Genomic DNA, 12,484 nt, shown 5'->3' with positions numbered 1-12,484 from the left:
TCATGTGCTTACTTCTTTAATACATAGGCCATTCAGCTACAGTAAGCTCAATCATATATCCAAATGTATAAGTGGATTTATATCAGAAGAATAGCATCAATTTTTAAAAACTTATAAGCCCATAAGTTTAAAATATTTTACATAATCTTATACCTTCATTTAAACTAGTGAGTAGATTGATTTTATTATTTTTTAAAAATCAATTTTGTTCTTTCCCCCACAAACATCATGAAAAGACTCATAAACATAATGAATAAAATTACAAAATTCAGTGGAAATAAAATAGTATGTAAATGTCAATAATTGATCTCAAGACAAAATAACTTAAACAGTTATGATCCAGTAAGGGAATTCAAGCTTCTTTATAACCAAATATGAATAACATTACTCTGGTTACCAATATTCTGCTTTGTTTCATTTGATTTTCCCCATCTAGGCTCAAAATTGTATTCTTTATTGATTTTTGAATATAATTGAAAATAATTGATCAAAAACTATGCAAGATTGAATAGTAGAAACAAATAACTCACTTTTTAAAGTTGTTTTTGAGTTTCAAGAGAAAAGTGTTTCCTAACCCAAAACTAATTTCTTTCATGTTTGTTTCTTCCATGGAAATAATACTCTTTAAAAGTAAGTTTCGGGGGGCTTCCCTGGTGGCGCAGTGGTTGAGAGTCCGTCTGCCGATGCAGGGGACACGGGTTCGTGCCCCGGTCCAGGAGGATCCCACATGCCGCAGAGCGGCTGGGCCCGTGAGCCATGGCTGCTGAGCCCGCGTGTCCGCAGCCTGTGCTCCGCAATGGGAGAGGCCACACAGTGAGAGGCCCACGTACCACAAAAAAGAAAAAAAAAAAGTAAGTTTGGGGCTTTCCTGGTGGCGCAGTGGTTGAGAATCCGCCTGCCAATGCAGGGGACACGGGTTCGATCCCCAGTCTGGGAAGATCCCACATGCCGCAGAGCAACTAAGCCTGTGCACCACAACTACTGAACCTGCACTCTAGAGCCCATGAGCCACAACTACTGAAGCCCATGTGCCTAGAGCCCGTGCTCTGCAACAAGAGAAGCCACCGCAGTGAGAAGCCCACGCACCATGACAAAGAGTAGCCCCCGCTCACCGCAACTAGAGAAAGCCCGCGCACAGCAACGAAGACCCAACACAGCCAAAAATAAATAAATAAGTAAATTTAAAAAAAAGAAAAAAACCGTTTGGCTTTTATTATCTTTAATAGCTGTTCATGATGATTTCTCTTCTAAATATTGAAGTGACTGAAATACTCATGTGGTAAATACATACATTTCTACTCTTATCTTCTTACAATGTATTGGAAAAAAGTCTGGAAATAGCACTATATTAAAACAGTTCCATGGTAATAGGAAATCTTCACTCTTTCTGAAGTCTGTTGTAGCTGTTGTTTAAATTCTTGATAATGTCAATATTAGTTAAAAGTAAGTCTTAAAAAGAATAGGTATTTAAAACTTTCAATAACGAAATATTAAAGGATGACATTATATGGCTGACGTTTTCATATTCTTTTTGAGAGTTAACAATGGCCCAACTTGTTAACATTGGCAGATATTTGGGCTTTAGTTTTATTTAGTTTCTATCTACAGAGGTTTTAGATCTATTTCCATAAATATAATTAATACCTTCATTCAAAACTTAATAATATAGTAATGCTTAAGTTTACTATACATGAAAAATATTAGAACTTTCACCTAACTTGAAAAATTATTTAAGCATCTTAGTCGTTGAAGGAACACACACAAAATGCAAGCCAGAAGACAAAAGCAAAAATCACGAATCTTGGTCTTAAGCAACTTCCAAGGTTAAATTGTCAATTCCGGTCACATTCTACACAGTTTTCTTAGCTACATTTCTTTAAAATTGTAAATCATGCACAACTATCACCTGAGACACTATAAATCATTGAAAATAAAATTTTATCTAATTTATTCTGCTTACTAAAACAGGAAAGTATGTCAATACATTTAATAAAAGTTTTCCCAAAATGTAGAAAACAAATGTTCTGATTGACTTCCAGATAATTAAAAAACTTAAGTCATCTGATTATTCGAAAGTATACTATTCTGTGAGTTGCATGTGTTATCTAGATGAGCTTTCTTTTTCAAGTTTTTGTAATAGTACATTTGCACCTTTGCCATTAACTCTAAATTAGCCTTTTTTTGTTTTTGATTTTGGAGGATAGGAAGTTTGATATAGTGTACTGATTGCTATAGACCATAATATTAAATTGTAACAATTATATGAGACCTATATGTTGTATTTTTACTTGTATGTATCTGTGTATGTTTATGTGGTGTTAGGACGACCCCAAAATATGCCTCAATGGCATATTGATTATTTTGAATTAAAGTTACTTAAAACACGACTGATGCAATAGGGACATGTTGACCCCTCCTCTCTGTCTCTCTGAAGGTAGGAAATAAACCTCCCATGTGAAATGTGCCCTCGCTGTACCTAGAGGCAAAAAGACATAGGGAATTCAGGGCCTAGAAGCTTGTATTAACAAACCTTGTTACTTCTTTACTAATTTACTACCCAAGCCTAAACTTTGCATAAATTCCTTACTAATTAAGAACCCAAACCTGAGTTTATTGATCCTGTCAAATCCTCACAAATTTATTTTTCTTCATATAAAAAGATACAAAAGCTGCCTGCTTTTGGTCAGTCTCTGAGCATCATTTTATGATCTTCTGCGTGCACAAAATTCAGCTGGTTTTTCTACTGTTATCTGTCGTGTGTAAATTTTATTATTATTCCAGCTATAAGAACTCAGGGGTAGAGGGGGAAATTTCGCCCCCTGTCCCCAACTGTTAGTTGCATGTATTCATTAAATTCACGGATGTACACTATGTTGTTGCTTAAAAACTCCAATGGTGGCAATTTAAAGACTATTTTGTTGCTAATAATGGCTTAATACCTAAAACTGAACAGAGTTGGTCACAAGGTAAATTAACCAGGGAAATATGCCAATTTGGACTTCATTTCCATCCTATTGAATGACTGCATTCACTCTCTTTAGATTTAAAGCTCTTCATTCTACTGTTCATCAACACTCTTTATAGAATTCCATCTTGCTTTTCACCTATATTTTAACAGTTTAACATAGATGGCTGGATCAAGTCCATTGTTCCAATTGTATGTAGCTTAAAAAGCTCTGCAGTATTTTACTCTTTCCATTGTATCTGGCTTCTCTGAGTGCTCTGCTCACTGCATTTTACTCCTGTTCTCTCTGTTTTCTAAACCCATTTATGCCTATTCTTTCTGAAGACACTTGTTCATCTGAGTGCTCAAATTGACTTCTCCTCATTCTATTTTCTTAACTAAAAATGCACCATTAAGGTTGATAGAAATCATTTAAAGAACTGCATAAAAAAATGAAAGGCTATAAGAAAGTAGGCTACCAGTGTTTGTAAATACCTGTTTTCAGCCAAATTGGTAGGATGAAATAAGAAATAATTGGAAACTTAAAAATGTTATTGATATATTTTTTACAGATTAGTCTTTTTTGGTTGTTCTTTGAGAAACATACTTGTAAAACATTTGGGGGCAGGGAGGGAAGGGAAGGTGTTATGTTGTAATTAAAGATGAAACAAACAGTCAAAGAGTAGAGCCAAACTACTAAAATTATTTAAAACATTTTAATGTTTTACAGTAAGCAATATGTAAAACATGCAGGTCTATGATTAAAATCTACAGCTTTTAAACCACATGGTCTTAATTTTTTTCTGTTTAAAGTACAGATATTGTTGTTTAAAAATAAATGTAATCATAATGGTTTACAAAACTATAAACTGTAAATGATTTACTTAATATCATCATTAACCTTTTTTCCTATTTGTAATGTTTAAAAATGGAACTCTGTTGGTATGAAATACTTTTAAGCATTTGGAAGTTCATTAGAATTATAAAATTAAAAACTAGAAGAAAATGTAGAATACTATTTGTGAAAAATACTTCACATCCATTTTCATTTTATTGTTTGATCAAAATGAAATGAATTTTTAAAAGGTACCGAAATATGTTATCCCAATGGATTTTTATTCAGAGCATATGGAAATAGATACTCTTATTTTTAATGATACAATATAAGGAAAAATATTCTAATTTTAAAATTAGCATTTCAGAATCACCAATATTTTATATGGAAAATGATGTTGACGAATTTGCTTTCTGATTTACCTAAAAGAGCATATAGTTAAGGTAAGGCCTAATAGATTACACATGAATGCTAAATAATTTGATTTAAGGTAATTAACACTTTCAAAGCGCCTTCTAAGTTCCTTTGAATGTATTATTCTATTCTTAGGTCACAGAATTTCATGTTTTTGCTATAAAATCATTTATTTTACTTTAATTATAAGGAAAAATCATCACCAAAACTAAATTTGCGATAAAAAAAACGCATAAATTGGGCCTGAGAAATGTCTTTTCTGTAGATTACAAAGCAATTTTATTCATAAATTGAAGAAAAATAGTAATAATATAATTCATATTTTTATAAGATATAGACTTGTAGAAATAAAATATTAGTGATAAAATAACTGTGTACTTTTTGCTGACCTAGTTCTGAAAGGCAACTGCAAACTAAAATTTCAATTTGGTACAGGTTTTTCTTTAAAAATATTTCAATAATGTGGATGTATGTAGAGGGTATTATGCTAAGTGAAGCAAGTCAGACAAAGACAAATACCATATAATCTCACTTACATGTGGAATCTAAAAAACAAAACAAACAAAACAAAAACAGATTCATAGATACAAAGAATGGGTGTTTGCTAGAGGGGAGGCAGAGAGGCGTGGAGGGTGAAACAGGTGAAGCAGATTAAGAGGTACAAACCTCTAGTTATAAAATAAATAAGCCAAGGGATGTAATATACAGCATAAGGAATATGGTCAATAATATTGTTAATAACTTTGTATGGGGACAGATGGTTACAAGACTTAGAGTGGCGATCATGTCAAATCACTATGTAGTACATCTAAAACTAACAATATTGTACATCATCTATATTTCAATTTAAAAAAAAGAAAGAAAAAAAATTCAGTAATAGAGGAAAGTACAGAGAGATGAAAAAGAGAAGTAGTTAAGCACTTGGAGGTTGTCCAAAAGTTCTAAGTTTTATAGCAGAGGAATTTAAAAAAAACAGCCAGTTTCTATACCAAAACAAACTGATAATAGATTCATTGAATAACCAACAGAACTTAAGACGTAAGTGCTTTCTTCTACTCTTATAGAAATATAAATAATTTACTTCTTTTTATGTAACATTTAATTGAAGCTAAGCGCCTATAGCATGACTAACAGTAAGATCTAATGTTTTAAAACATTAAACACTTCTCATAATATAGGATAGCTTATGAATAAATAATGAAACGACACGTTACTTAAACATAAGGACTATTTTAAAACTAGTCATGAGTGCCTGCAAACACACACACACAGATCCACACTAAATATTCTGTGCAAAAATATGTTCACAACCATAGTTAATTTTGTGTCAGTAGTAGAGAAATCAAGTAAATAATAAAGTTTTAATAAACAGTTATAGTCAATCTTCATAAATAGAAATCAGAAGATCACTTTGACATCATCTATATGCAGTTCAGCAAGGTAGGCTCCTTGTCTATAAAGTGCCCTAAATTTTAGCTTTCCAGGTTGTTTGTAGAATTGTCCTTTAATTTAAAACAAGTCATACAATTATGCATATGACTGCATGCAAAATAAATTTATCATGACATTTGCTGGGGGGCAAAGAACTAATTTTATTGCAGAAATTATACATTTTCCGTAAGTTAAATACACTGAAAGAGAATGAATAGTTTACAATTTTTACACACATTAGGGCTCGACAACAGCTGATTAAACAGCACATTAGGAATAATTAACTGTCAGTTCATTTGTAGTAATCAAAAAAGCAATGAATTTAGAGTTGAAAAAATCTAGGATTTGGTGTGATATCTTTTCCTTTTAAGGCCAGTTTTTTTGTTTGTTTGTTTGTTTGTTTTTCGTGGTACGCGGGCCTCTCACTGTTGTGGTCTCACCCACTGCGGAGCACAGGCTCCGGACGCGCAGGCTCAGCGGCCATGGCTCACAGACCCAGCCGCTCTGCGGCATGTGGGATCTTCCCGGACCGGGGCACAAACCCGCGTCCCCTGCATCAGCAGGCGAACTCTCAACCACTGCGCCACCAGGGAAGCCCAAGGCCAGGTTTTTAAATCTATAAATGGAGACAGTACATGTCACATCTATTTCATAAGTTTGTTATTAGGATAAACCATGTAAAATATGGACTAGTGGTTTATAGTAATAAGCACTACCTGCTTGTTTTGTTACAATCGGTTGTGAAATGTATTATGAATAATTTAAAATTTCAGTTGGTGAATGATCTACTTAAAAAAATTTTTAGAGCAGATCTAAAGCAGACCCGTAAAAACATCTCTCATATTCAATTACATTTTCATTTGTTTTGTTGAATAGGAAGGGGATGAAGTTATAGCAACTGCTTTAAGAACTGCAGATAACCAACAGCTTAACTTGTCCAGGAGAGTATGTATCATCATCTGCTTTCACGGCAGAAAAACTTCAGAACTACTGTGCCAAATTATCTTAGTAATCATCCCCCTCATTGCTTTTATATGGAAGTATTGACTGTATATATTTAAAATGTTCTTAAGGTTGGGTCAATGTCTGTTTCTGTACAGCACCTAGCAATGCCTGTATACATTTATTATTTATTTATTTATTTTTATTATTATTATTTTTTTGTGTGGTACGCGGGCCTCCCACTGTTGTGGCCTCTCCCGTTGCGGAGCACAGGCTCCGGACGCGCAGGCTCAGCGGCCATGGCTCACGGGCCCAGCCGCTCCGCGGCATGTGGGATCTTCCCGGACCGGGGCACGAACCCGTGTCCCCTGCATCGGCAGGCGGACTCTCAACCACTGCGCCACCAGGGAAGCCATATACGTTTATTCTTCTTCTTAGTGTTTGTTACTATTAAATTATCACAAATTTACTTTCTAGAACAAATTCGAATTAAATTAAAATTTTATAATAAAATATCTCAAAATTGAACAATGTGTTCAAAAAAATCAAGTGATATCAAATATATTAGAAATGCATAGAAGAAAATGGAATAGAAGAAAATACATAGAAGAAATGGCTACACGAAAAAATGTCAAATGTTAAGTGGATGCTGGATAATAAGTTATGTTTTTCCTTCTTTATACTTTTCTGCTCTTGTAAATTTTTCTCCAGTGAAAACCTGTTACTTTATTTTTCCCATCCAGTTTATTATTTACAAAGACACTTTTTACTATAAAAGTAGCATATATTGAGCATTTCATTTATACATAATCATAAGAGAAAGAAAAAGCAAATGATGTCAAGTTAGTAACAAATAGTGAAGAGCAGGTGCTTATCACAACACTGTAATGAAAACAGTTGTCAGAACTAAAGGGCAACAAAGACATCTTCTGGACATCTTAAGAACTGCATGATTCCTTTTTAAACAAAGGATCTATTTCTACCTTAGAGTAATAGTTGTTTAAAAACCACACATTAAGAAGGGTAAAATCAATCTGTATTAGGTTCAAAATTTTAAATATTACATTATTAAATTACAAACATACAGTATTTAAAGAAGACACAAAATTGTTGCATACATATTGGCATTAGTTTCCAAAATATCCTTAAAACTATTTCCAGATAGATTATAAAATACAAATATTTTAGTAAAAATAATTTATTTTCATGTAAGGAACACATAAAATAATATGAAAATTACATGTAGCATTGAACCACTACTTGAAAAATTTAAACAATACTTCATGAATCTTGGAGCCCATTGATATAAAAATATGATTGGCAATTAAATCATTAATTTAAAGAACTGTGTTTAATAAATAAATTCAAAACCACACTTGATTTGTGATTTGTCCTAGTACTATACAATGTAATTGTCAATATTTTAGAAAACTTATTTCCAGTAAAATATAATTAAGTCCAAATTTTAAATGTGTCCACTTATTTTGAACATGTGTTTATTTAGCCTAAAACTTGTTTGTAAAATTATATCACTATGGGCACATTCAATGAATTGTGTATATGAAATACTATTCTTTTATTCTTAGAGCATGAATGGCTGGTTGCACTCATAGCTACCTTCAGGAAGTACTGTTGATGCCTATGATTTCCATCTCTAAACAATTCTTAGGGCGGACTCAGTTTGAGGCTATTTTTTTCGAAATATAGTCCTAAAAAACTAATCTGTAGTTCAACTAGCACAACTCAACTTGCTTTAGTAATAGTTGTGTTTGGTAAGAAATGTGTGCTTTAGCTTTAGGTAAGCCTAAATGAACAGATATTCTACAAATGAAAGTATGCTTATTTCCTAAAATTACCTTTTCTTAGTATCTTTATATGAGAAGCCAAAATGAGATTTTACAACTAAATGCTTCCAATACCCCAGGACTAAACATTTGATTCTCTGAACTTTGTTTTATGTCACTTGTATCTTTTCAATTGTTGTATGATATATTTCATGATTTTTCTAACATAGAAAATCAAATGAATAATTAAGATAACCATAAAGAAAGTTTAAGAAAGATGATATTAAATAAAATTCACCAAGGGTGATAGAGATTATTTTCATATGGAACTGAAGTGCTTCAGTAACATAAGTAATGTGATTGTCTTATATTTTTTTTTATCACCGACACTGTCTGCTAGTTTTTGCACAACTACTAAACAGAAATAGGTTTCTTGGTATATATTCATTTCTCTTTAGGCAGTTACATTCGATTTGATCTTGGAAAGTGTCTGCCAGGAATTCTGTCAGAAACAAAATATTTATGAGTCAAGTAATGGTGACAATTTCTTAATGGATCAGCTCACTTAAGGTAATTCTGCAGTAAATAATTTTTGTATTTTATATGTGTACAATTTCAAAAAGACAACACAAGAAAGAATAATATCCTATTTTTGGCTATCTATAAATCAGGTTATCATGAGGATAAACCATTGATACCAAAATATGGTATCAGTATATTACACTCACTAAATATATTCTCAGTGGGACACGACTGATTATAGCAGGGAAGTTAGTACAGCAAGAACCAGGCTTAAGCTAGATCTGCTGCTAGGTCACTCTAATAAACGCTCCAGAGATTGGCTACAAAGAAGCTAGAGGACAGGTATTAACTGGAAATCTGGGTGGACAGGTGTTGAGCAGCAGAGTGAATTCTTAATGAGAAGTAGCATGTTCTTAGGCCTTCAGCTGGCCTCTAGGGCTAGGATCCAAATTGGAGGAAGGGCAACTGGGAATTATAAGCTTGAAAAATTTACATAATTCTCAGCCTTTGTGATTTCAGAGTTGAATTTATCTGTTCAAAATATAAGTGAACTGCTTTGCATATTCAGTGATTAGAAGTGACTTGGGAGAGAATACAATTAAAAGTAGTTCCCATAATAGTAGTTCCCAATTAATAGTTTCCTATTTCTATAGATGACAAGCAAATTGGGGAAGTTTTTTTTTTTTTTTAATGATGACAAGTGATATTAAAACACAGAATGGCTTTACCTTCCCTCATCTTGGTTGCTCTGGTATATTTCTGCACTTGGAGATGCCATATTCTGATGTGATAAAAGAGATGGAGAGAGATTTATCCCTCTGAGTTGCTGAAAAGCTATTTCTGCATGGATGCTCTGAGGATTACTTGTTAGAATCCCTGCATTCTTGTCTTTTTTGTCTGAAATTAGGAATTATGAAACAATGAAAAGCATTAATAAATTAATAAGGTTTGGTTGTCCTTCAGTTGACTGTGTGCGATACATATTTCATAACATGAATTAAAATTTTTAAATAAAAATAAAAATTGGACTATATTTCTAGCACTTAATGCTGCTTAAATTTTTCTGAGCTAGTGGATCAATTTGATACCTTCTTGGTAATTTTTAAAAATATAAATATCCAGAGCTGTGTGCTATAATAAATGTATCGATAAAATGACCATACTTTTCAAAACAAAAATTGGGGCAACACAGTCAGAAAATAGGAAAGAAATAGGACTTTTCCAGAAAATCCTAAAAAAGTAGTTGCATAATAAATCTTAAAGAAAGATATCTGAGAAGAAAGTTATGGAAATGAATCCAGGGTTGAACTAATGCCCCCCCCAAAGATATTGAAGACATTCCTGAAGATGACAGTGATGACACTGTACTATTAAGGAGGCTAATAACAATTTGGTATGTCTAGTTTTACTGATAGTTCTATCTACTGGACAAAAGCATTAAATTTCTCACTATGATTAAAATCTTGAAACCATAAGTATGTAGAAGTATGAAAAATAAGTTAAACAAAAAATAACATCTTAGAGTAAATTATGTTGAATTTCTTTTAACTGAGTTTCCTTTAAAAAATTGCATATTCTTAGTAGGCTTTTAGATCATTTTATTATTATTGTGATGTTCAGTTTTATTGTCTAACAGTAGTCTGAGGCAAAGTGGGATGTTAAAAAGAATGGAAGAGGTGAGCCCTCAGGGAAAGAGTAGCTACCCCCAATTTCACCAAAATGGTAGCCAGTGAAGATCTGGAATTAGAGAAAAGGCATGATCTAAGTCTGAATGAAAATGTATATAATAGAATGAAACATTTCCATGCCTTGTCCTTTTAATATACTCCCTTCCTTTAGAGAGCTACCTCTTGAAACACTTCCCTACTAATAGCTTCAGGAATATATAAAATAATATTGTGGTTTCAAGGATGAAGTTTGATCTTCTCTCTGTAAGATACCCTTTGAACCCCAAGAGTCTGTTGTTACCAATATTTTTAAACCTCTGATTTCTACTTTTAGCAGGATGTACTACAGGTTTTAGTAGTCGTTTGCTATGAAATACACAAAATGTAATAAAAGCTTTGAAAAGAAATGTCAAGAAAAATTGTGCAAGTATCACAAAGTTCAAATTGTAAGCAAATGTGTAGTTACAACATATTAGTAGTTGAGTAGAACCAAAAAATACTATATAGGGCTTCCCTGGTGGCACAGTGGTTGAGAGTCCGCCTGCCGATGCTAGGGGACACGGGTTCGTGCCCCGGTCCGGGAAGATCCCACATGCCGTGGAGCGGCTGGGCCTGTGAGCCATGGCCGCTGAGCCTGCGCGTCCGGAGCCTGTGCTCCGCAACGGGAGAGGCCACAACAGTCAGAGGCCCGCGTACCGAAAAAAATAAAAATAAAAAAATACTGTAGATTCTTTGAAATCAGAATGGTCACATGAAACTTGAACATTCAATTTTGGGAAATGTAAATGTAAAATATGCAATTTTAAGTAGTATTAGAAATCAAAGTGAGATTTTTGTTTCAAATGAAGTGTTTTTGCTTTTTTACATTCACTCAGAAACTGTCAAAATACCTTCAACTTCAGGAGTTAAAGTGAAGTCAGATCCCAAGTAATGGCTAAATCCACCAGGCCGAATTACATTTGTTATCTTTATGGGAGGAGCTTTCACTTGGCCAAACGATCCACCATCCACAGGAGAGTTGGTAACAGGAATAAACTACATAACAAAAGAAAAGTTAAGAATGCCTTATCTCAAAAACTCAGATCAGTAGTCTTAGCCTTACCACAAGCCCCACTTGATAATCACCTTAAAATTTTTTAGGTCAGAAATTATATGCTTCCCTAAACTCAGAGTTTGTATGAGGCAAAAACTGTGAAACAGACAGATTTTTGGGCCCTTAACTCCCCTCAGAACCTTATGTTCTGTTTTTTTCAGACTGCATTGTACTCATTACAACAGTCTAGGGTGATGGCACCTCCCCATTCCAAAGAGTCTTAACAAGGTAAGTGTAGAATTAAGAAAATTAAGCCTTTACCCCTTTGTGATTTCTTTTTTTCTGAACAGGAATTTCTAGATGGTAAGAGTTGTATCTTCCACATCTTTGTGTTCCTCACATTACCTCACCAGGTGTCTTGCAGTTAATTAGTGTTTCAAGAACAAACAAGTAAATAAAATGGGGACTAAGAAAAGCATCTTGTAACAATCACTTTTAAGGAGTGTGCTAACTCTCTAAACAGTGTTTACATTTTATGTTAGTTGAGAATTAAGAGGCTTTTAAAAGATTTTCAGGAATCAGCAAATGGAGGAGACAAGTATTTTAGGCTGGAGACTCTTGGTTTCCCTAGAAATTTATGCCTGCTCTGTCTTTAGTAAGACTGACCTTGTTTATACTTTAAAAAATATGAATTCTGAATATGTTTTAATTTATTTAGAGATACAGGCTTTTGCCATTTGTGTAAAATTACCCATTTCCCTCATATTTCAGTAAATGTAACCAAAATGCAGCTTCGTAATGAGCACTAAGGTATCAGGCCTTTTACTAAAGCTGATCCCAAATTCCCTAATTCCTTCATGGGAGTTTCTTCCCATCATTAAACTAGAATATTGTCAAATTTTCTTCTGAAAC

General features: G+C 33.4%; 2 protein-coding genes across 2 annotated transcripts in view; one reads left to right on the top strand and one right to left on the bottom strand.

Moving 5' to 3' along the window:
* RTN1 (reticulon 1) overlaps nt 1-12,484 on the top strand; it is a 404,193-nt gene that overhangs the window by 22,523 nt on the left and 369,186 nt on the right. The window lies entirely within an intron of this gene.
* The window catches only part of LRRC9 (leucine rich repeat containing 9), a 94,922-nt gene continuing 90,023 nt past the window's right edge, over nt 7,586-12,484 (bottom strand). Inside the window, exons 30-32 of the mRNA XM_029237633.1 lie at nt 11,430-11,574; nt 9,601-9,769; nt 7,586-8,852 (exon numbers count right to left, since the gene is read on the bottom strand). Of these exons, the coding sequence (XP_029093466.1) occupies nt 8,813-8,852; nt 9,601-9,769; nt 11,430-11,574 (354 nt within the window). The 3' untranslated portion in view covers nt 7,586-8,812. The remainder of the gene's footprint in view (nt 8,853-9,600; nt 9,770-11,429; nt 11,575-12,484) is intronic.

Source organism: Monodon monoceros, unplaced genomic scaffold (genome assembly GCF_005190385.1).
Source record: "Monodon monoceros isolate NGI ecotype Baffin Bay Population unplaced genomic scaffold, NGI_Narwhal_1 Super_Scaffold_21, whole genome shotgun sequence".
NCBI classification, from domain to species: domain Eukaryota; kingdom Metazoa; phylum Chordata; class Mammalia; order Artiodactyla; family Monodontidae; genus Monodon; species Monodon monoceros.
This window is presented reverse-complemented; position numbering and strand designations above follow the sequence as displayed.